The following is a 26,824-nucleotide window of genomic DNA, read 5'->3' as shown; positions in this document are numbered from 1 at the left end:
TATGCACATGAATCACGGTCACACGCACACGCTCAGAGCAATATTGTTAAGCTATGTTCTATAGTATTAAAATATTAAAATGAACTTTATTTGCTTTACTTCAAGTCAGCTGTCACTTTACTTTGGCGCAAGCCCCTAAGCACCCCTATGCGCTACTTCTGGCTTAAGCTAAAGCTTGTCTGTGAAACCAGGCCTATGACTTTTAGTCAAGTCGTATTGGAATTGGTAACTTGTAACTTGTATTCATTTTCACTGCAAGGTATCTGCACGTTTACTGAAGTATGGATTTTATGTTCTCTCTACACCTCTGCAGATAAAGTGCCTCACACCTGGATACAGATCTACATTCCTCATAGTAACTGTGATGAATATGCCATGAGCATTAGCAAATCAAAACAACAACAAAAAAGTCCATAGCCATAATAAGGGGCAGAGTGGTCTTCACTCTTGATAGTCTTTATTGAGTCTTGCTAAAGCAAGAAAAAAAGGTGATCAAGCCTCATCAGAGGTACAAAAATGATAACAGTTAAAAAGACCAAGTCATATTCCATTCAGGTTCAATCACAGGGAATAGAAAGCATTCCAAAAGAGCATAATCATGCTTGAGCCTTTCAAACTGACAGCGGACCAAAAAACAGCACCAACTTTCCAGGATACATTACGTAACAAGATTAGACAAGACATACACTGAATTTATAAGAGGTGGCCAGCACCACTTCAATAACATAACAAAACCAACTAATGAAGAAATGAGAAGAATGAGAAACAAAACCATACAAATTCTCAAAACAGTGACAACACAAACCCTGAAATAAACATAATACATTTAACTAAATTTAAAGCCATGGATAAACTTTAGTTAATGCAAAAAGAATTCTATTAAACAAAAATCACATTAATCAGGACATCACATTTTCCTATGTGTCCCCTCTAACACATCTAAGTTGGTACATTCTCACTTCCTTTAGAATTCCCACAAAAACAGTTCAGCTTCCTGTTTGAACCTCTTTGTCGCTAGGCTGGTCTGTTCCTACAACACACCAGGTAGGTTCCAAACATTTGTTAAAATTGTTAAAGTTCAATTTTTGATTATGTTTCTAACATTACAGTTTAGATGATTTTTAACTGGTTTAATGTTTTAACCTTAAGCCAAATAACTTAGCCCGTGCACTGACTCAGTACAATGACAAATAAAGATATTAAAACAAACCAATATAGTAAAGTCTTTTCATTTATTGATCAATACAAAGATGAAAATATAAGAATCATATGTGGCATAAATCCTGGCCCTCACAGTAACACAGCTTGTTTTATTAAGTTAGAAGCTATAAATGCTATTAAAGTGTGAGAATTAAACTGAGAAATTCAATAAAAGCACGCAGCTCTGACAAACCATTAGCATGTTCGCCGTGGATCACACACAAGTTTCCGTTTGACTGACAGCTTAAAGTTTGCTCTGCTGTATTTGTTGCACTCAGCTTTGAGGGGAAAAAAGTTAATGCTATAAATTTTGGAGATATTCAACTATGGGCCTGTTTACTGTTACAGTTTCAACTATGGGCCCTGATTGTTTAGTCCCAATTCTTTGAATGAAGATGACTGTGTGTTGAGCATCTGTGACAATGAACTTTCAGTTTTATTTGCGGCAGTTTGCTTGTCGGCTTGCTGAAGAGATAGGCTACTCGTTTGCGGCAGTAATGCATGTTGTATTAGCCCTGTCATATACATGCCATATAACCTACAACATGCTCTCACATGTTTATTTTTTTACCATTTTGGGAGGAGTAGTATTTCCATATGTGACTTCAACAGTCAGATGCATTTACACTTGTCCAGTTTCATCTGGAATGCATCTCAAACCACCTCCTGAAGTGCTTTGAGTGATCGGATTTAAATTTCTCAAAAATGTTTCGTAAGGCATTTACACCTAGTCTTTTCACGATCGGATAGCTATTTCTATGTAGACAGACAGTATTGTTGTTTGGTTGGATGTTCATCATAGATGGAGAAAACAGAAGTAGGTATCTGTGATTAATCTGCCACCAGAAATTCTTCATGGTCGTGACCGCTTTAGACTTCCACTCTCCCTTGTTTGTTTTCACTGCTTTTCATCTCTGAACAGCAGACAAACAAGTCAATACTCAGTACTGCCCTTCGGCAGCCAAGAAAGTTTTTCATATTTGTAGCATTTGTAGATACATCCATGGAACTCAAGCCTCACCCAAAGGAACATGGCTTTAATTAGACCCCTCTGCGATTTGGTGTGAGTAAGGAGGGAACCCTCTCACAGTATCCTGCTTCCTATTTGCTCCACATCCGTTTCTCTCTGTGTGTACACAGAATAAATAAGGCGCATAGGAAATTTGCACGAACAACTTGTCATAGTGTGGTTATATTGTGCAGAAAATACTGACAGGCTCAGAGGCAAATAAAGAGTTTAGCTATGTGGCTTTTTACTGAGAAAAATATATTGATATTGTTAGTATATTATATTGAAGTATAAAGGCCCCGGTATACTTCAAACGAAATCGAAGAAAGAACTGATGTGACGTCATTTCGAACAAAATCAGGCCAAAACGAAGTTCGTTTTGTGTTCTTTTTGGAAGTTCGAAACGGCTTGCCAAAGCGAACTTTCAGGAAAAGTTTGTTCCAGCACCAAAACACCTTCGTACTGCCATTGGTCCATGACAATAACATAATTGGAGGTGTGTGCTGAGGCTCCGCCTTCACTCGCGTGGGAAGCGTCTCTGACTCATTTGATCTGTTGAGTTTGTTGAGGTAAGATCTCCGTGGGTGAAAACATGAACACACTAGATAGCTGCTTTATAGTACAAAATGAAGTTGTGCTTGTAAAAAAATGAGGCACTAACACGGTTTTCATGTTTGATACTGTAAAGCTGCTTGATTTTAAGCAATCCATTGAATAAAGTGCTATATGAAGACATGACGTGACTGGAGTGCTAATTTGCAGAGCTTGTACTAACATTCCCATGCTGTTATGATCAAACGCTTTTCTTAAGCTTTCTATAATAAATGCTTACTGTTTTCTCATTTTTGTTGTTTTTGTTACTGAGAAGAAAGTGCATGGCCAGTGTTGGGCATGTTACTTTAAACAAGTAATTAGTTATAGTTACTAGTAGTAGTATAGTAACGGAGTTAGTAACTGAGTTACATCATTATAAAAGTAACTAATTACCAGGGAAAGTAACTATTGTGTTACTTAAAAAAAAATAATAATAATAAAAATAAAAATATGCCAAATAAATTGAATGCCCCCAATATTACATATTTTATTTTAATATTACATATGCGACTCGCGACTCATGATCCGCTCTTGCTCACGACATGAAATTTCTCTGTACTGTGTTTGTAGCCATTAAAGAACGTAGTTTCATATTTGTTTAAATAGTCCTATGTTATGTTTTAAATCCATTTATTCGATTATGAAAAGTGAACAGCGTGAGTAAGATGCATCATAAGATGCGCAAATATATCGGGAGACATGGAGTGGGTCAGACATGATTTTAAACACTTCATTAAGTTTTGTTTTATAGAAAGCCTCTCTTTAAAGTGAATTTCGTTTTGTAAAAATTGTATCTTAATTTTAATCAATGTTTCATCAACCAATTGCTTGGATTTAATATATAACAAGCAAATATAGCAGGCAATAAAATAATGACATGGAGGCGCGGGCTCGATCACTGGCGCGTGAACTGGAGCGCATCTTATAGGCTAAATTAACCGAAACTCAGAGGCTGCTTGCCTCGCAGACATGAGAATTATATCTATAGAATGCTTGAAATATCTACTTTAACGAAAATGAAGTAATTAAACACGAAAAGAAAGAGGCTACTCTGATTATATAGCCTAATCCGAATGAAATGTGCGTTATCTCATAGGCGCGTCCATATGAGCAGATGATCAGCAATGAGAATCAGCAATGTCAACTTCATCTTTGCAGCCGACACTGATTCAGAAAACATTATTTTATTAATAAACAATTAAAATGTCTCCTTGCTGTTTTTTTCACACTCGTAATCATTACTTTTGCCGGTTCTTGATGGCAATAGGCTATGCGTGCCCTTGAGTGCTATATAGCCTATATTATGTAAACGCTCCTTATGGACTAAATGTGATTAGTCAACTAATAGCTTAAATGAACAACTACTAGTCGACTAGAAAAAAACTCATTTCACATATTTTCGATCAAGCATCAAAAAGGGTATTCTGGTTTGAGCTTGCGCTTCGCGCGCATGCTCTGACAGACACATACACAGCGCATCATACATTATTATCAGTTTAAAATTATATTTGTGTATGACTAACCGCAGCACACACCAGAGAAAAAAACTTTGCAGGTCCTATGGTTGAGAGAGAGCTAACTCGGATGTAAACCGCTTCAGTGAGCTCAACTATTAACGCGGCATTTTTTTTGTCAGTAACGCTAACGGCGTTGTAACGGGAGAAAAAGTAATTCGTTTGATTACTCGTTACTGAAAAAAGTAACTGCGTTAGTAACGCGCGCTATTTATAACGCCGTTACTCCCATCACTGTGCATGGCACATATTTACATATTCATCTAACCGTCACTCTTAAGCCGCGGTCACACTAGACTTTGAACGTGCGAAATTTATTCGGATGCTGTAATGGTCGTGATATGACGTCAGGGTCTACAACGTCTTTTTTATAAACATGAATTCAACACATAACTTAAAGCAATACATTCAAAATGTAAAATTATAGAACCTACTCGACTTTACTGCAAAAATATAATTATTTTAATTCAGCCAAGAGGTCATGCCGTGACAAATCGATCTTCTACTGGTCGCACGTCTTCACGTGATGCGAATTCGCAGGTCAGAGTTCACCAGACTTGAACTTTGGAACGCAGCGAAATGCGAAATTTTTCGCACGAGCTTGCGTTTCCGGTCTGACGCATTCGCATGCGTTTGAATGGAAGTCAATGGAACTAAAGTGCAGTGTGACCGCCCCTTTAGCAGTGTGGGCGGCGTCAGATTTTCGTTTACAGTCACACATTTTGAACTTTGTTTTACCCCTAAACGAAGAACGAAAAAGTTTGTTTGAAGTATACCGGAGCCTTAATTGTGAAAAACAGTTGGAGATTTTAGTCTTTAGAGCTTTATTTCTATTACCTACTAGAAGATAGCTGCAATATATGCCATAGATATGATAGATATTCCAAAAGTAATATGTGAATTTTTAAAATCAATTTAGACTGATCATTTGATTGGACTTAATTTTTGAGTGTGTGTATTGTATTTAAAAATTCAGATATTACTTTTGGAATATCTATCACAATAAAAAGTCCAATTGGGTGCATTGCATTATGGGATACAATATTCCACACAGTAAGCTCCGGTAATTTTGGCAAATGTAGATAATTTGAGTATTTACAATATACATACTATATACCTTATGTCATTGTCTATTTTTTATTAAGTGCAAATAGCCAATCTTGTTGGCGGATGCTATTTTTAGTAAAGGGTTAGTTCACCCAAAAATATTTTTTTCCAAACCCTTAAGACTTTCGTTCATCTTCGGAACACAAATGAAGATTTATTTATTTTTTATTTTTTTATGAAATATCAGAGCTTTCTGTTCCTCCATTGACAGTCTAACCATCTAACATTTTCAAGCCCAGGAATATGACTCCAGTGGTTTAACCTCAATTTTATGAAGCGCCTCGAGTACTTTGTTTTCGCAACTTTATTTACAAAATATTTGTTTCCAATGCATGTTCACGAGAGCTCCACGACACATGCGCTTTGTTGTTTTTTTTTCCGCAATCAAAGCACTAGCATCACTTCGTAAAATTCAGGTTAAACCACTGGAGTCACATGGATTAATTTATAATGTCTTTACTGGGGCTTGAAAATTGTAGTTGCGTAGGTTGTCAATGGAGGGACAAAAATCTCTCTGATTTCATTAAAAATATCTTCATTTGTGTTCTGAAGATGAATGAAGGTCTTACGGGTTTGGAACAACATGAGGGTGAGTAATTAATGACAGAATTTAAATTTTTGGGTGGAATAAACATTTAACTCCATCCACTGTCGATCTGACAATTTACCCATATAACAAATAACATATCACTTCTGTTTTCATTTTGTGTGAATAGCATCTGTCAGTACTTGCACTTAGTGTTCTTGGTAATGTTTGTGCCAAATGTAAATAGCAACAAAAAACATCTTGTTTGCACTGAGCAGAAATAGCCAATGCCTTAATACATTCAGCCTTAAGTAATGAGATTCATATTCAACTGCATGGAGACACGAAAGTGTGCTATGAAAAGAAAAATGACCTAATCTACTTCCCAAACCGCTACTCTGCCAAGGAAGAAATATGCTAATTTGCCAAAGTGATACCACTCGCAAATTAAAATAAAGGAGCTTGTTCATCCAAAAATCACACTCCATTTGCATTTTCCCTATCCAAACATCAACACCACATGATAGAGCAATTGGTCTCTGATGGCAGCAGCTCCTTTGCTTGCATGCTGAGACCTCCGCATGACCATGCACATGGCCCTGGTCTGCTCGCTCGCTCTGTCTCTCACCTTTCTTAATACCTCACAGCTGAAAGCAGTCACCAGCTCCTGTCCAACTCGATGATACCAGAGAAAAACAAAGAGGTGTGTTGCCAGAACCAAATATATCTGTGAAAAATAAAAGTTGCATTCCACTTTTTTTTAACAATGACAATTAAAATAAACACTGGTGTAATGTCAACACCAAGGGAGCTGAATTTCGTGTCTTCTCACTTTGTTTTCCGACACTGATTCTCAGTGGATCTTCTTTATTTTCTTTAATTTCTCTTTTCCCTCCTGTTTGGACAGCTAGCGTGCTAAGCTGACTGGCCCTACAACTGAACAGGCCATTTGGAAAAGCATGTGAGTGGGTTTAGTGTGTGTGCTAAAACTGTGAAGGTGAGTAAATGGTTGTTTTTGCCTGTGCTTTTACTGGAAAAGGAAAGAGAGATGAACTGCTGAAATATCCTATTTCACGCCTTCCGAGTGAAAGATGTTATTAATTGGTTTTTTTCTTTTGGCCAATAAAAGCAATGAATGGTAACAGGGCAGAAAAGATTACCCCTAGTGCTAGAAAAAAATGTTTGGAAAGAGAATTAAAAAGTAGGTGAACATGTCGGAGACCAAACTTTTCCATTCCGCCATCACACCTGATTTATCCAAGATATTACTGGAAAGCTTGCCATGGCGGCCGTCTCTCGCTTTATACACTGGGGCCCAGTCGCAGTCTCTCCAGGCGCTCTTAATCATGGAGCGTGCAAACACTTGTGAAGGTTCTGTGGCTTCATCAGTGTATTTCCAGATATTAACATCACCAAGAGAGGAAACATTTATGATTAAAAATAATAATAACAGGTGAAAAAAAGCCACTGAAATTAGACCCAGCTGGAATATCGGTGACGGTTAAGTCAAGCAGAGGAAGAGGGGGAAGGGGGAAAGGGAGAGGGAGAGGGAGTGAATGAGTGCACCAACATGTAGAAACAAGTTTCATAATGAACATATTTATGAACTTACAACCAGGATTTTCACTGCATTTTCTGTGCAGATAAATAATATTTGTTAATAATTTGGATTGTGTATTTCAAACTAAATTAATACACACATAAAAATGTTGGCCTATAATTGTCTTCAATAATGTTCCTTTAACGTTAGTGTATGACTCCCAGTTACTAAATAAGTAAAGAGGAGGTTTTTGTTTAACTAACTAGTGTACAACTTACACATCAATTTTGTATTATGACTCATTAAACACATCCTTATTGATACAGCAACTCAAATTAGACTTTGCACCTTTGTGATTGTGCATAGATTTGAGAGACATTCTACCTGAAAAAGTTAGCATAAAAAGCATTATAACCATTCAGTGTGAAGGTACAGGCAGGCATGATGGGGTCAAGGGCTTCAGAAAATAATTAGACATTCTTATTTTGTCAGACATTACCTAGAAACTGTGTAATGAACACTATAAATCCTTTTCAGGCTGTATCAATCTTCTCTGCTGTACAAATGCTTTGAAGATCCCCTGGAAAAAAAAAGTTTATCTCTGGAAGCAGCTCTGTTGAAGTACCTCTTTATTTTAGGAACAGCCAGACTTACAAAAAGAATGAAAATAAATTTTCAGATGGGAGGATGTTGTAATCCCTTGATTCGAACATGCTGTTGTGATAGTGACAAGGTAACGAGGAGTTTGGTGGGAAAGTGGCATGCATCTGTTGGAATATCTGGATAATGATGAGTGATTCTAGCATTAGTTTCCTGTGAATAGCAACCTGCATTATGATCTTTATTCATGGTGCCTTTGATCCACACAGAGTCTTTAATATTCTAGAAACTGGGACAGTATGAATGTTGCTAATTGTTAACAGCTAATTGCTGTTCCTTGTTGTGGTTTGTCTTCTAATCCCAGCTGAACAGTTGCCACTAGTCTCGCGTAGCTAGACCTTCAGACTGACGGCAGAAGGTCTGGACTCCATTTCGCCTTTTGTTGGCCAAGAACCACCCAGAGGCCATCTGACTGACATGTAAAGCAACCAATCACAGTTCGTCATGTTTAAGGGCGTGAAAATGTAATGCAGATGTCCCTACAATAACAGACTGGTGTGTCTTGGACGCATTTTAAAGAGTCTATGCCGCGAAATTTACATACTTCACATACTTTTGAAAATCCAGCGTTTAGTTGATCCTGATAAGTGCTCATTGTCACAGTTGTAAATAGGCCAGCGTTCTTTTTCCATGAGGGGGTTTGGCATCACAGCATCTTTGTTTCCAGCCGGACCATTAAAGAACACAGCATTTGTGATAAGGTTAAAATTTGGTAAATTTGGATAAGGGGACAAACCATGGGGAAATTTGAGCTGTGGTGCATGGTTAAGATATCTCTGGATTACAGTCAGGACACTTTCCAAAGGGGGAAATTTGAAATGCGTTGCATAGATAAGATATCTCCAGAAGGGGGATTAGGGCTGTGTGGTGCAGTTTGAGGTGTCTTGGCAAAAGGGGAGATTGAAACTTTATCAGTTTGAAGTGCCTTAACAGGTAGCGGTCCTGTCGTGTGAGGAAGATCCATTTAGATCTGCTCTGATGGATAGATCCGTTTAGATCCACTCTGACGGACAACAACAATAACAACAAAACTCCCTAAGACTTCATAGCTCATCCATCCAGATAGCAAAATTCTCTGTTTTTACTGTTATTTCTATTCCTTATTTTTATTATTCTTCATGTAAAGCACTTTGAATTACCATTGTGTATGAAATGTGCTATACAAATAAAATTGCCTTGCCTTGCCTTGGCACACACATCTCCCGAAAATCCTGTAGAATTCAACCAATCAGATGATGACTTTAAAACTCCTGAAGTGTTTCCAATTTTGTGTGCCATACACATTAGATGTTCAGCCAACGGTCCGTGGACATGATGTCTTAGGCTGACACTAGTTGGCACTGGCTTGTGCTCACAATGAACCTTCTTATGAGAACAACTAATCCCTACCCCTCCCAAACAATGACCTTCCTTCAACCCATCTTTAATCATAACATGGTGCCCCTCTTATTCTTGCATTGTTTATCACCTCTTAACATCCCACCATGCACTGTGGTTCTACAATAGAAAACAATTCTGCTTTTCTATTTCGCCCAACAAATGATTTGGGCACAATCCGCTCCTTGTTTTTTGAACCTCAAGACCCTTTCTGGCATAAGATGTCTCACTTATTTTAGCCATGATGTACCTGTTTAATAAAGTTTCTTTTATTCATTTCCATGGTTATGGCTTTTGTTATTCCACAACAAAACTGGTTTATGAGGCATCTCACAATGTAAAGTCCAGCTTTGTAAACCAGAGATCTTCCATGATGTCACCACCTCCTGCCAGGTGCATGACAAGTGTGGACAGCGGGAAATGTTGTCACTGTCCAAGGTTCAATCACTTGCTCAATCGAAACGCAATTGATATGTGAAATTTGCTGCATAATTAAATAGGAAAAAAAAACATATCTGCTCAGAATCAAAGGGACAATCTTTGGAAATCATTGCAAGTTCAAAACACACGTGTTCGCGTTTTCGTGAATGGAGAGCACCCAGTGGTCTCGCTGACAGGCCAGCTGTAGGTGGTCCGAGGCCAACTGGAGGAGCTGGAGAGAGCTGTTTATGGAAGAAGGTTACAGAAAGATCACACTGAGAAACATATCCCAAACATTCCTACTTAGAACGTCTCAGCAAAAGTCAATTAACATTGCATGGCAGAAAAGCTCATGCCCTTTATAGGCATTGGCAAGTTCTCAAGGGCTGTTTTCTCAACAGCAACCTTCCGTGATACCACATCATCACTTCTGACATTGCTTGATTCCTGGCAATAAAGATTTAGATTTAAATGAAATTGTCAAACACAGGAAAGTTAGCATTCAGCTTAAGACCGGGCAGTAGGTTGATCAGGAAGCTGAATGTGTGTCTAGTTCATTCCCAGAAACGTGATTGGTTGGACTCAGCTTGGCTCAGATGGAATCTGCACACAGTCTATTGTGCTTATCGATGACTTGGTTCCTGAACAATATGACCTCATTCAAGCTCTCAGCAGGCTCTAGAGAGTCCAGCTTATAATGGCACAGAATCAGCCAACCTTTGGTTTTTGTTGTGGCATTGTTCCACTTTAATTGATTGGTTTTCAAATAAATGTGTATAATTCATAGGGTTTATTGCATGAGTTTTAGGGACTAACCTGCTTAGCTTGTTTCTGTTTCAGATCTACAAGTTGGATGGCAGGACTCATTAGCTTGGTTCCAACAACTAGTGAGCTCATGGAAAAGCTGGAACTATCAGGTAATTTTAAAATTGTGATGGATTGTGAAATTGTGTGTGTGCATGAAATCCAGGGTTGTGTGCCATTCAGAATTACATTGAGAGTGCTTTTTAAATTACAATTGATTTGAGTTGTAATTTATCCATTTCAGTTGTATTTCCTGTCTGATGTTTTACTCTCACTTAGGAGCTATAACTGCAAAGGTCTTTATATTTTAAAGTTTTATTGACCTTACATGCTTACAGAGAGATTTATGAACCAGAGTGGAGGAACACTTCGTCTGAAATCGCATACTCTCTTGAGTAGGTATTTATTTTGAATAAGTAATTACTTTGCTACCCCTAAAAAGTATGTTCTACAAATTATGAATGTGTGTAGTATGAATATAATCTGGATGTACTACATTAATCATGTTGTCATTAACATGTGACTTACCATCGTCAGTTGCGTGATTTATCATCGTCATTCACAAATCCCATCATGTGCAAACTTCAGAATCTCGACGGAAATAGCAGGTCATCCGGGCACTTTTTGTCTACTTTTTTTGAGCACTGTGAATTCATATATATATATATATATATATATATATATATATATATATATATATATATATATATATATATGAGTATATTGTCACAGACTGTTTTTATATATATATATATATATATATATATATATATATATATATATATATATATATATATATATATATATATATATATATATATATATATATATATAAAAACAGTCTGTGACAATATATATATATATATATATATATATATATATATATATATATATATATATATATATATATATATATATATATATATATATATATATATATATATATATATATATATATATATATATATATATATATATATATATATTGTCACAGACTGTTTTTTTTTACCTACTATATAGTAGGGAAGTGTGTGATTTCATATGCAGCGTTCATTTCCCAGAATGCCATTTCCTGTTATTCCACTTCCTGTCATTCAAAAACAAATTTCAATTCAATCAAGTTCTTTAATTATGAATTTTGCACAACCTGACCTAAACATGAGTATATTAACCAATCTTATTTTAGTGTTATTCATATACTGTTATAGTTTTTATTCATATTTTGAATTAGCTTTTATTTCTATATTTTTATGTTTAAATGTTTAAATCTTAGTAATTTTGTTAAGTGCTTTGTCATGTTTTTAAAATGATTTTATTTATATAGTTTTAGTTTCAGTTTTTATTTATTTTCAGTTAGTAATTTTTAGTGCGTCAACTTAAATGAAAATGAGAAATGTTACCTTGGCAACTAACTGACACAAAAAGTTTTTCACCTAATATTATATTTTACTTCAGCTTTATTTCAGTTAACAAAAAAACAAATTTAGTTTTAGTAATAACCCTGATGTAAAATCTTTGATACTTTTCTATAGTTTAAGACTATTGAGCACAGAGTTAATGGACCTCAGATCCATTCTTCTTAGCCTGTGATAGCGCTGCTGAACCAATACAGCTCATCCTCATCTTATATACTTCATTTACACAGGCCACAGCCTGTAAAGTGACTCCACCATGAGAAAAAACAGGGTTGCTGACTGGTGTGACCTCACTGACCTGCTTTATTTTCAGCTCAGTGAACTGTGAGCACATAACAGGAAAGTGACCATGAATCAGTTTTCTGAGAGATTTCCCAACAAGGTGTGGGATGTAAACACAGCTGATGTTCTGATGATCAGATGTTGGAATGTGTGTTTATCTGCTCCTATGCTCAATACATTTTCCATCTGACCCAAATGCTATGGGCCATCGATTGGATGTACTTTTGTGACGATTCGTTTGGCATTTCCGTTTCCTCACGCTTTTGTCAAAATGTGCACTTGTGCCCATCATTCACATTGATCACTGCTGCTATTTGTGTCTTTGTGTTATAGAAGGGAAATTTGCTGGAATCTAGAGATTTGTAACAAGTCTGCTATAAAATAATGCACTTTTTTTTAAAGCAATAGCCTCAAATAAAAAAAATAATAATTAAATATGAAACAAAGGTTAAAAGGTTATGCAGATCTACTTTATAAAACTCTCTGGTTTTAATTGAATACTTCAGTCTGGATTTTAATCATTTAAATCTGGTTAGGGGGCGAGAATGCAGTAATAGTTTATGCTCCATCTGCACGAGTGACTGTACGTATTGACAAAAATATTGTTTATATCCTTGAACTTTTTGCGGCAATGCTTACTAACCTTTTGAACATGCAATTAGATGGACAGCCAAAATAACAGATGAATCAGACTATACTATCTGCGTAGAAAGAGTATGAGAATATTTGGCGATAGAAAAACTGCCTGTTTAAAAACAACACCGCCCAAAAAAAATGATATAACAAATATATTTTTCACTCTCTCAAGAAGCTGTTTCTAATATAGTTGTCAGGAACAGATTTTACTGCATTGAATCAGCCTTATGAAAAGCATGATTCATGGTGTCCAGAAGCACAATGAACAACCTTCCACATACACACACACATACTCATACACACACACACACAAAGCAGCAGCCCAGTGGAAAAAGCTGCCCTTGTTTTCCACTAGGACAATAGGAAATTAATTAATGACATTTAAGTAGTTATTGGACTGAGAAAAAAGAAATACAATGATGAGTTCAGAGCAGCTTCGAAACAAAGAAATGCTTGTGGTTATGGATTGGTGTTTGATGTCACAGTGTAATACCAGATATTTATGGTAGAAATAAGATAAGCCTTCATCAAGATGGTGGTATTATCTGGGTATTACACATATTTTCCATTTGCACCCTTCAGTGCTCACTTTAATAATCACTGCCGAGTAAATAAGTGTCACAAGATGTATCTTACATTTTAGGTGCCTGAACTGAACTGAACAATCTTAATTACTAAAGTGATTAAATGAGTAAAACATTAAAGGTGCCCTAGAATTAAACATTGAATTTATATTGGCATAGTTGAATAACAAGAGTTCAGTACATGTAAAAGACATACTGTACACTGAGTTTCAAACTCCATTGTTTCCTCCTTCTTATATAAATCTTATTTGTTTAAAAAACCTCTGAAGAACAGGCGAATCTCAACATAACACTGACTGTTACGTAACAGTCGGGGTGTACGCCCCAGTATTTGCATATGCCAGCCCATGATCGAGGCATTATACAACGGCAGAACGTCTTTATGTGCACAGGTGAATCATCAGACTAGGTAAGCAAGCAAGAACAATAGCGAAAAATGGCAGATGGAGCAATAATAACTGACATGATTCATGATCCATGATATTTTTAGTGATATTTGTAAATTGTCTTTCTAAATGTTTCGTTAGCATGTTGCTAATGTACAGTTAAATGTGGTTAAAGTTACCATCGTTTATTACTGTATTCCCGGAGAAAAGAGCCGTCGCTATTTTCATTTTTAAACTGTATAATTCATAAACACAACTTCATTCTTTATAAATCTCTCCAACAGTGTGTAATGTTAGCTTTAGCCACGCAGCATAGCCTCAAACTCATTCAGAATCAAATGTAAACATCCAAATAAATACAACACTCACATGATTCGATGTATGCAAGCAGCATGCATACAGGCGGGGGAGCGGGAGATTTAAAGGGGCCGCAACCTATATATCGGTGTATAGTTAATGATGCCCCAAAATAGGCAGTTAAAAAAATTAATTAAAAAAAATCTATGGGGTATTTTGAGCTGAAAACTTCACAGACACATTCAGGGGACACCTTAGACTTATATTACATCTTTTAAAAAGAAGTTCTAGGGCACCTTTAAACCACAACGATTGTGTCGATGCTTACATAATAAAATGAAGCTGTATCATACGAGTAGAGTGCTTTTCTACCAATTATCTGTTACTTTGTCTGTTTTTACTCCATCAACAAAAATGGTCCCAAACAAAGATGAATTAACTGTTGCATCTACAGGTAGTTGATTGGTAATTTATGAACAATTCATTTATTCTGAATGATGCTTTCTCATATTTGCCTGCTTTGGACAGTCACGGAAACACTTCGCATTGTATATAAACAGTAAATTCAGCATTTAAGAGGAAAAATGTCAAATGCTAACAGAAAACGCGACAATTTGAGTGAAGAAGGCCATTTCATTTATACCTTTATAGTCCGAAATTTCCATTCAGTATAAACTCGATATTACAGTTGGCAATACAGGATGCGCAATGCTAGAGCTTGGTGAACAGGTCGCATGCTGCGTTTATCCAATCAATGACACTGACACCGCAAATATGCAAATTAGAAGCACAGATATTTTGTCTGATGTTATGAAATGCATACATACAAATGTGACATAATTAACCATAAATGTTCAAATATGTTTTGGGGCCACTGGACACTGATATTACAAACCCGATTCCAAAAAAGTTGGGACACTGTACAAATTGTGTATAAAAACAATGCAATGATGTGGAAGTTTCAAATTTCAATATTTTATTCAGAATACAACATAGATGACATATCAAATGTTTAAACTGAGAAAATGTATAATTTTAAGGGAAAAATAAGTTTTTAAATTTCAAAAGAAATTTCATGGCATCAACACATCTCAAAAAAGTTGGGACAAGGCCATGTTTACCACTGTGTGGCATCCCCTCTTCTTTTTATAACAGTCTGCAAACGTTTGGGGACTGAGGAGACAAGTTGCTCAAGTTTAGGAATAGGAATGTTGTCCCATTCATGTCTAATACAGGCTTGTAGTTGCTCAACTGTCTTAGGTCTTCTTTGTCGCATCTTCCTCTTTATGATGCACCAAATGTTTTCTGTGGGTGAAAGATCTGGACTGCAGGCTGGCCATTTCAGTATCCGGATCCTTCTTCTACGCAGCCATGATGTTGTAATTGATGCAGTATGTGGTCTGGCATTGTCATGTTGGAAAGAGACGACGTCTGGATGGGAGCATATGTTGTTCTAGAACTTGGATATACCTTTCAGCATTGATGGTGCCTTTCCAAACGTGTAAGCTGCCCATGCCACACGCACTCATGCAACCCCATACCATCAGAGATGCAGGCTTCTGAACTGAGCGCTGATAACAACTTGGGTTGTCCTTGTCCTCTTTAGTCCGGATGACATGGCGTCCCAGTTTTCCAAAAAGAACTTCAAATTTTGATTCGTCTGACCATAGAACAGTTTTCCACTTTGCCACACTCCATTTTAAATGAGCCTTGGCCCAGAGAAAACGCCTGCGCTTCTGGATCATGTTTAGATATGGCTTCTTTTTTGACCTATAGAGTTTTAGCTGACAACGGCGAATGGCACGGTGGACTGTGTTCACCGACAATGTTTTCTGGAAGTATTCCTGAGCCAATGTTGTGATTTCCATTACAGTAGCATTCCTGTATGTGATGCAGTGCCGTCTAAGGGCTCGAAGATCACGGGCATCCAGTATGGTTTTCCGGCCTTGACCCTTTACGCACTGAGATTGTTCCAGATTCTCTGAACCTTTGGATGATATATTCACTGTAGATGATGATAACTTCAAACTCTTTGCATTTTTTCTCTGAGAAACTCCTTTCTGATATTGCTCCACTATTTTTCGCTGCAGCATTGGGGGAATTGGTGATCCTCTGCCCATCTTGATTTCTGAGAGACACTGCCACTCTGAGAGGCTCTTTTCATACCCAATCATGTTGCCAATTGACCTAATAAGTTGCAAATTGGTCCTCCAGCTGTTCCTTATATGTACATTTAACTTTTCCGGCCTCTTATTGCTACCTGTCCCAACTTTTTTGGAATGTGTAGCTCTCATGAAATCCAAAATGAGCCAATATTTGGCATGACATTTCAAAATGTCCCACTTTCAACATTTGATATGTTATCTATATTCTATTGTGAAAAAAATATATAAGTTTATGAGATTTGTAAATTATTGCATTCATTTTTTATTCACAATTTGTACAGTGTCCCAACTTTTTTGAAATCGGGTTTGTATGATAATTTCCTGTAGTGGCAGTGAGTTAGTTTTGCAGAAGACAAATGTATAAATTACTTAATTAGATGCCTATTCTGGAACAGATTCTACTTGTGTAAAGAACGAATAAGCACATTTGGTGTAGAAGGAAGCTAAACAGTGAGTCAGATATGGTTGTGAACACCAGCAGGTTATCATGGTGCGTTACATGCCTGCAACTCACTGTGGCTGTGCTATGCTTCAGGAAGAACGAAAATGAGTAAGGGGGATAAAAAGGGGGAGAAAGAGAAAGAAAGAGGCCGAGTTAGTGATTGTGGACGGAGAGATTGAGAGCGGAAAGACTAATGGTTGTGGTGAAGAGGAGTACAGGATTGGAGGAAATTAGCTGATGTGGAAAATGTTCAAATGCCGTGACTGAAAGACTGAATTCTGGTCCACACCCGCGACCACATCCATTTACCTTTACTGGAGATGCAGATATGGCATCAAATCTTTGGCAAAGTTTAATCTTAACTTAGACACATTGTAAATAAAACATTACAACTGATGTGGAACGTGACCAGCATACCATTCAGCAACCAAAGTCATGTGATGTAATACATTTTGGACATGTTAGACATCAGCACTGACACACCAGGAATGCTCTGCCTTACAAAAGAAGTTGTTTCTAAGATATATTAAAAAAGTCAGTGCTATACTAAATAAAAAATAAGACATTATGTTTGTCCCGTGTAGTGAATTTCAGAATTTTTTAATGTAATAAAATAATGACTGTGACACACCGCCAAAATAAAAGGCCTTCTCAGGTCAAAAAGGCTTGAGGATGACAAATCTAGTGGCTTAAACTGGACAAATTATCGGCACTCATCCAATCCATCTAAGCCAGTAAACAGTTTTGCCTGGAATCCATGCAGATGAGGGTGCGTCAACACAATGGCCAGCCAGTAGCCTTTGACTGTTCCCATTTGGGTTCCCTCAATTGCTGTCTGGAGAGTGTTATGTTATCTGTCTCAACTTTTGGAATTGTGCTCTGTGAGAGCGGGAAGACGTAGGAGGCGCTCGGCATTAACCTGATGCTTCCTAACCCACAGATGTCGGTCCTGAGGTTTGGTGGCACGCTTCACACCACCACTCCACCTAGCCCGAGTCACGATATCTAGACTTAAATAAACTAACAGAGTAAAAGAGCTGCTGAAATATCCCAGACCAAAGTGGGACAAAACATTCTTAAAAATAAAATTATTCTTATGCTATTTTTTTCTTACTTTCTATGACTTCTATGATCTTGAGTTTGATCTGATTTCAGATTTGATTTCGATTCAGATTCACCTTACACGTCCATGAGCGTTCACAGAATGGATCTCGAGGCGGCCTTTGGATAAATATGTCAAGAAGCGACATGTGGCAGTCTGACAATGTTTTGAAGGGTGAACTCTGAGAAGGGTGAGAAGGTCTTCAGACAAACAATGAGGTAGATTAAACTGGTTTACAAGTAAGGGAGGGGAACAGACTAAGCTTTGGGCTTGGAAAGCAGTGACCCCTGACAGGAGTGAGGGATCAGGCAAGAGGGTCTGAAATCTCCAGAACTGTCACTCTCCTCAGGGGATGTTGTCGTGCCTGAGGCAAGGCAACTGAGTCAACACAATGTGGGGCTCGTGGTGGTCTCTTTCACCTAGACCCTTCTGACCAGGCGAAGGAGCTAGCTGTGCATATTCAGTAAACAGAGAAAAACAGCAGACGTTGAATAACCGCAGGCCATAGGGGGCAGGCTCAGGAATGGTGGTGGTCCGCGGAGCGAGAGTGAGGAAAACGAGTCGTCATGTAGGGAATTCTTCGACTGCTGATACATGCCTCAAAACGGTTATGCATTTTTATGTTTTTGTTGTTATCAGCTGTATTTTTCGATGCTGAGATGTTCTTTCACGACGGAATATCTCGATCATCTAGCGTGCTTGCATTGAACCCATGACGCATTACGGTTTGAGTGAGAAGAAAAACTGTATTGTTTGGACCAAGGTTTGATTGTGTTGGCTGGATAGTCCATGTTAATAGTGGAATGAGAAAGTCTGAGAGCTGTCTATTTGAGAATGGGGAAGATATCAAGTGTCCTGCCTTTGAAATGAGTTTTAATTGCTAGTTTAATCTGACTTTGTCATTCTTATTTGAGAACTCACAAACCAAAATGTGACTGTCACCCTCACATGCATTTAATTTGATACATTCTTTTTTTCTCAAAGGTCTAAACAAGAAGCTCACAGCTGTTTCCCCCCAAAACTTTGACTTTATTATGACCTGTTTTGCACCATTGTATGGTATAGCCTTTTTGTCGTTGCATGCAAACTGTATTCCCCACAGCACTTACAGTGTTAAAGAAAATCCTGTTAGTCAAGCTATTCTGGAGGAGAGAGAAAAAGTAGGTGTGAGAAACTAATGCAAAAGAAACATTCCATTACATGTAGAAATGCAACAATTACTCTTTATAATGATTAAATATTGTATACATAACATACACTCTAAGAACAAAATCTGTAGAAAAACTGAAAAGTTAACTGGCAATTTTCTGCCAGGATATTAACCGTTATGGACAAATGCAGATTATGGATTAAACACCTGTGAAACATCGATACAGAAAATTACTTAATATATCGGGCCCTGTTTTTACAAACTTTTGTGTATCACTTTTAAAAGTCAAATTTCCCACAACTGTTCAGCAGAACTTTGCATTCAAATGTATCTTTCTCAAATCATATGGAGAGTTTATTTCTATCAAATCACCCTCATTTTCTGTAGGGCCGTCTGCCTGTCAGAGCCCCAGGAAATGTAGCCTGACGCTAGGAGCACTCATCTGGCAGGCCCCTAGTTCCCATGCATAGCTCTGTTAATGGTCTACGCATCTGAATAGAGGAGGAAGTGGATTGAATAACACGGGCAGCACAGGCCAGTTCTGCTGCCTTTCTCAGCTTCACCGCAGCAATTCCTCTGTCTTGATGACGTCATTCTCTGTGTGTTTCTGTTGGCTTGTCAGTGAGCCCTGGGGCATGACACTGCCGTTTTAGTCAGCATTTCGATGAGTGAGCCGTGAGTTTTGGTGGTCGCCTCGTCTCACTGTTGTCTGTCTTTGGCAGCAGAAACCATGCAGGTGTAGAGAAGAAAAATACAATGTAATAATTATCAGAACTCTGAGTGTGTGAAACACACCTAACTATGCAAGAAAGTATAATATAAGAAATATTACAAACATGACTGTTCGGTATGTACCTCGGTGTTGAAATCACGATTTGGTACAGCAGGGGAGAGAAAACTAAACATAAATTTGCTTCTTTTTTCTTTTCTTTTTTCTTCTCTTTAAATAAATTCAACTATAATTAACATTATCATCTCAGCTAATGCTGTAAATTATATGCAGGGAGCCTTTTCTTTCACATTACTATAATATTAAAGGGTAAGTTCACCCAAAAATAAAAATAATGTCATTTATTACTCACCCTTATGTCGTTCTACACCTGTAAGACCTTCCTTTATCTTCAGAATACAAACTAAGATATTTTTGATGAAATCCGATGGCTCAGCGAGGCCTGCACAGGCAACGCATACACAGGCAACCCATGTTACAAACCATGTAAACATCTTTGTGTTCTTTCATGTTAGAGTTGTACAAATGAGGGTACTTTCTAACCTCTTTGCACAATCTCTTGTCTATATAGGCCTTCATCGTCACTGTAGCTTGCATGCGTTCTGTTCTGTTTTGTTTATGCAGTTTTTCTTTGCCTACCTTGTGAATTGACGCCCCAAGCACACGGTTGCCACCTTGTGGATAACTGCAAAAAAATTAAATGCTCATGTGTGACCTGCGTATACAAAAGTGCACGTACTATTTTGGTGCACGTACTATTTTGATGGCAAAATTTGCATCACGCTCACTGTACGCTGACCCTACTATACTTTGGGCTTTAGCTTCCTTTTTAGTTCGCCTGCCTCCCATGCTGGAGATGCCAGTTCAAGTCCCGCTTGGAGTGGGGTTAATAAGACCGGAGGGGTTACATTGGTGCCGTGACCCGGATGTGAGTGAGGTTTAGGGTGTGTGAGTGTAACAGAGGCTAGCTAGTGAGAGCTGTGCAGGTAAACATCACTCCCCTGATCTCAAGAGGTGCACTAGCGACTGTTAACTGTCCTGTGGTGTGACATGCCAAATTCACTTTCCCTTATACACAAATTTCCCTTATATATACATTTATGTATATAGATTTAATCTACAATCTTCATGTTGAGAAAAAATGTCCATGGACATGCATGTCTATTTGTCAGCTACCCTTCTGCATTTCATTACACAGAATTGATGAACTGCAGAAAGCCTTTTCTAACCCTCTGTCATGTTTGCTTCTAGTTTTCACTGAATAACAGTCTACAGCTATTTTAATATAGTCTGTGAAGTTCATGGTGTTTCTTTGCGAGTGAAAAAGAACTCGCTGAACCCCTCAGATATTTTTGGGCAGTGCATCTCTTTGCAACGGTTGACCTGATTCGCTCAATTATACTAAGAATAAAAACTTATCTAAAATGAGCGGCACAACAAAACAAATGATATTAATAATCACAATAATCTGTTTCCTGCTCAGTGGCCAGAGAATCGTTGTTTTATGATATGATTGGCCTGTAAAATTTATTCTAATCAATCCAGCATGCAATCTGGATTTGCTGTCGTTGCAAGCAATGTAGATGATTACAAGGTGTCGAAGCTCAGTGACAGAATCTGTGTCATAACTCTGACTCTTCAGTTATTTTTAAAGCCTTTTACCAGGATTTGACCCCCATCTGCCAGACAACCAGATAAGCTCTTAACCTGTTCTGTCCCTGTTGTTCTTGGCCCTCTGTGTTGAAATGCACATAGAAACACTTGTGGAGCGAGAGAGGAAAACTAAGTCTGAGAAAGGAGTCATTAAAAATTACTATCCAATCATTTCATACTATAAAAATATGGTCTGCATTTGTTTTTGATTATTCTCATTAGAAATTATATGAGAAGCCTTAAAAAAGTACAATACGTTCCATTTTATTTCAGGGATGTCATGAGAACCCAGAAAGTGAGTGTTGAGGTGAACAGGAAGAGCCTGAGTGTCTGTCTAATATATAGTTCACTTAAATTAAAAGTTATATTTTTAAATCCTGTTAACAGTACTGTTATGTTGAATGGCTATTAATGGGTAAAATAAAAAATAAAAATAAAAAATGTAATAGAGATATCAATAGCAGTATTGGTATCGGTGATTTTGGCTTTCATTCATAGTACTTAGCAAAAAGATGCCATTACACAAATATTTAAAATAAACCGTCTTTGTTTTTTCTACATTACTTTGGAAAATACAGATAAAATGTAATTATCAGAACTTCCTAGCTATGCAAGAACGTCTAATCATGTTGGTTCCTTCTGTATATATGTGTGTGTGTGTGTAACTCTTACAATATATGTGTGTGCACATTTTATATATTTAAATTGTCCCCAAAGTTTCCTCAAATAAAAGGTCTGCAATTAAAGCCTGATTTCTGGCACACCTAATGAAATTGACTCAAGACCTAATCTAAGAAGTCCAGAACAATCATGAGAAGAGCTTCCCTTTTAAAAGTAACTTTTGCATTACGTCCACTGCAATGCATAGTTTTCTTTAATAACCGTCAGATAGTTCTAATGAGCACCTGAGTTTATTGTGAGACTTAAAGAAAATGGCACAGTTTAAGTGGAACGTTAACAGATGCTTGTCTGTATATTGTTTGCTAAACAGTTCGTTCACATTTTGGAGCCCAATCTGTTTGGATAGAAACAGCCTTTGAAATAAATAATCTGTTGACTGTAAACTTCTTCACAGGGTTTGGGGGAAGGGTAACGGCACCTTTTGCGCCAGTTCGCTGCACATGGTAGCCTAATGTGCGGATGTGCTATTTAAAGTCTGGCCTTCCCTCACATCAGGTCAGAGTACTGTCAACACCGAGAAATGCAAACAAAAGACCGCTGGGTGTTTGGCCCTGTGCGGAGCGGAGTTGAGTGCTGCACAGATGTGGGCTACGAGCGAACGCTCTGTCGCATGCTAAGTGACACGGGACTGTGTGTGCGCAAGTTCCATGGGATCAAATTTTCCGACATGCTATTTCCATGTTGATATTTGTTCTAATGTATACATGAGAGATCAACTGATTGCTCCGCATTGTCCGGCTTAGTATGTTTAATTACAGCGAGTATGTAATGCCTGGTTTATATTGCAAAGGATTACGTCCATGTTTTAAAGTGCAGTCATGCGGAGATGTTTTTTTTTTTTTTTTCCCTTTGGATGCCCTTCCAAGGTTGCAGGCAACATCTCTGCACCCAGGTTCTCCTACTAGAGTTTAGACTCATATGACCCTTATATGCACACACCAAATAGCCCCAACAACTGAAATCAGATTTTGTTTAGTGACAACAAACAGAAAACATGACACTCTGCTCTGTAACTGATTTTGTGATTTCTACAGTGTGTTTAGTTAGTGCATGGTTTCCCACATTTAAGGAGTGTTAAGGGGGCCATTGATCTAAATTATTTTGTTTATTTAAAGTATTTTATTGGCATGATTGTGTTTTCATACCATATTCCAATTAAAGGGATAGTTCACCCAAAAATGAAAATTCTGTCAACATTAACTCACTATCAAGTAGTTCCTAACCTGAATTTCTTTGTTCTGCTGAACACAAAAGAAGACATTTGGAAGAATGTCAGTAACCAAACAGATCTAGCCCCCCATTTACTAACATAGTAGGAAAATTAAATACTATGGTAGTCATTTAGGATAGTCAACATTCTTCAAATGATGACAGAATTTTCATTTTTGGGTGAACTATCCCTTTAAAACATTATTGGACAAAACAAATAATGACAAGAAAAAGAAATATACAATATAACAATAATAAATATTAATCAAGTAGGATTAGAATAAATTATCTTGGACATTTATGACTTTCATTTCAATGTTTAAAACCATGTTTGAAGTGGGGTCCTGGCCCAGTGACGATACTATGGCATTTCTGCTTCTATTGCTCCTTTGGTTAATGAATGGAAATATACTTTTTGACCACAGTGATTCTTGTCTCTTTTGCTCCGCTGTAATATCACACTTAGTGAAAACACCGTGGCATGCTTTAGACATATTTGGCCCTTCAGCCTCGTATTTTGATTTTATGCAACAGTTTAATAAACAACATGTTAATATTGAGTAACTTATGTTTTTGACATAATATTGCCTGTTACTTGGTCTGTTTTTGCTCCACCAACGCATTCCTGCATGACTCAGTGATTTTTTTTTAACAAATTGGTTGAGAGAATGATTCAATGACTCACACACTTGTTTTATTTCTGAATAAACAAGGGTTTTAATTCATAAAGACAGTCATGAATCATTACATTATTACTCTGCGCTGTTTACAGTAAACTCAGCTGCTTTTTAATAGTTTTTCTATGTAAATATGCACTAGATGGACATCTTTGATCATTGCACCACATCTTGCAGCTTTTTCAACGTGTCATGCTCGACCTTTTTTTCCACTCATCAGCGCTGCGGCTCTGCAGTTGGATACTATTATGCGTGTCTCATGTTTTTAAGAGCAAAAACGCATTCTGTTAGAACATCCCCTTATGCCTGTCACTCAGACGTCAAAACATGTTGTCAAATTAAACAGATAGTGAAACTGAAGTGCTTCTCCTCATGTGGGCAAATGAAGACAACAGCGCAGGATTTAAAGATCATTTCTGATGACTGACATCACAGAATTTACCAGTATTTTGGTGCTGATGTGTGAATGATCTCTTTCCGGTAAAAAGTCAGAACACTGTTGCTTGTGTGAACAGCGTATTTGTGCATTTACTATTAAAGTCATTCTGGTAATTTTACAGTAATTTACCAGGATTGCTGTATAAAAGGGGATAATTTAACATGCTGAAGGAAGAATATTCCAGAAAGATAATATATTTAACCACTGTCTGGAAGTATTAAAAACTTGATGTTGATTCAATAACAGCTCTGATGGATTCAGACTGATTCAGAGGATATTTGAAAATCCATTAATATAACTGGCACAAAAGATTCTTTTGTTCGTGAATTGTTCAACATGGTTGCACTGTATGTTTCTGATTCACTAAAAAGAACCGGTTCACAGGCTATGTTGGGTGCAACCGAAATCCACAGACATCTCTACTGGCAAAAGCTCATTTCCGGGAGATGGCACCACACATTAGTCTTTATTATATTCATCCAAGTAAGTTGCGTAACAAGAGTTTGTTCATTCAATAGTATTTGTGTGCCGCATGTGAAAGTGATGTAGAGTGTGAAAAAATAAGTGAGGAGGGTTTTGATGAAATCCAAATGCAAGTGGTCACAGGAGATGAATTAGAAACACATGATAATATCAGGTGTAAATGGTAACGCGTCTTGGCTGACCACTTCTGATCGAATCACTGTAAACACATCTTAATGCAGGTGGAAACAGGGCTTCTCTTTTGCTCGCTTTTTTTCCTGGATAATATACAGTGGGTACGGAAAGTATTCAGACCCCCTTACATTTTTTCACGCTTTGTTATATTGCAGCCATTTGCTAAAATCATTTAAGTTCATTTTTTTTCTTCATTAATGTACACACAGCACCCCATATTGACAGAAAAACACAGAATTGTTGACATTTTTGCAGATTTATTAAAAAAGAAAAACTGAAATATCACGTGGTCCTAAGTATTCATACCCTTTGCTCAGTATTTAGTAGATGCACCCTTTTGATCTAATACAGCCATGAGTCTTTTTGGGAAAGATGCAACAAGTTTTTCACACCTGGATTTGGGGATCCTCTGCCATTCCTCCTTGCAGATCCTCTCTAGTTCTGTCAGGTTGGATGGTAAACGTTGGTGGACAGCCATTTTTAGGTCTTTCCAGAGATGCTCAATTGGGTTTAAGTCAGGGCTCTGGCTGGGCCATTCAAGAACTGTCACGGAGCTGTTGTGAAGCCACTCCTTCATTATTTTAGCTGTGTGCTTAGGGTCATTGTCTTGTAGGAAGGTAAACTTTCGGCCCAGTTTGAGGTCCTGAGCACTCTGGAGAAGGTTTTCATCCAGGATATCCCTGTACTTGGCCGCATTCATCTTTCGCTCGATTGCAACCAGTCGTCCTGTCCCTGCAGCTGAAAAACACCCCCACAGCATGATGCTGCCACCACCATGCTTCACTGTTGGGACTGTATTGGACAGGCGATGAGCAGTGCCTGGTTTTCTCCACACATACCGCTTAGAATTAAGGCTTTGTCTCTTTGGCTTTATCTTTGTCTCATCAGACCAGAGAATTTTTTTTCTCACCATCTTGGAGTCCTTTAGGTGGGCTTTCATGTGTCTTGCACTGAGGAGAGGCGTCCGTCAGGCCACTCTGCCATAAAGCCCCCAACTGGTGGAGGGCTGCAGTGATGCTTGACTTTCTACAACTTTCTCCCATCTCCAGACTGCATCTCTGGAGCTCAGCCACAGTGATCTTTGGGTTCTTCTTTACCTCTCTCACAAACGTCTTCCATTTAAGGATTATGGAGGCCACTGTGCTCTTAGGAACCTTAAGTGCAGCATTTTTTTGTAACCTTGGCCAGATCTGTGCCTTGCCACAATTCTGTCTCTGAGCTCTTCAGGCAGTTCCTTTGACCTCATGATTCTCATTTGCTCTGACATGCACTGTGAGCTGTAAGGTCTTATATAGACAGGTGTGTGGCTTTCCTAATCAAGTCCAATCAGTATAATCAAACACAGCTGGACTCAAATGAAGGTGTAGGACCATCTCAAGGATGATCAGAAGAAATGGACAGCACCTGAGTTAAATATATGAGTGTCACACAAAGGGTATGAATACTTAGGACCATGTGATATTTCAGTTTTTATTTTTTAATAAATCTGCAAAAATGTCAACAATTCTGTGTTTTTCTGCCAATATGGGGTGCTGTGTGTATATTAATGAGGGAAAAAAAATGAATTT

General features: G+C 37.7%; 1 protein-coding gene across 3 annotated transcripts in view; it reads left to right on the top strand.

Moving 5' to 3' along the window:
- Positions 1-26,824, top strand: part of LOC137007658 (galanin receptor 2a) — an 80,707-nt gene that overhangs the window by 30,397 nt on the left and 23,486 nt on the right. For 2 of the 3 annotated variants that reach the window (XM_067369263.1, XM_067369264.1), the window contains 2 exons: positions 10,788-10,864; positions 11,090-11,146. In XM_067369263.1, coding sequence (XP_067225364.1) covers positions 10,801-10,864; positions 11,090-11,146 — 121 coding nt within the window. In that variant the 5' untranslated portion in view covers positions 10,788-10,800. The remainder of the gene's footprint in view (positions 1-10,787; positions 10,865-11,089; positions 11,147-26,824) is intronic. The other variant, XM_067369265.1, reaches the window with a different exon arrangement.

Source organism: Chanodichthys erythropterus, chromosome 19 (genome assembly GCF_024489055.1).
Source record: "Chanodichthys erythropterus isolate Z2021 chromosome 19, ASM2448905v1, whole genome shotgun sequence".
NCBI classification, from domain to species: domain Eukaryota; kingdom Metazoa; phylum Chordata; class Actinopteri; order Cypriniformes; family Xenocyprididae; genus Chanodichthys; species Chanodichthys erythropterus.
This window is presented reverse-complemented; position numbering and strand designations above follow the sequence as displayed.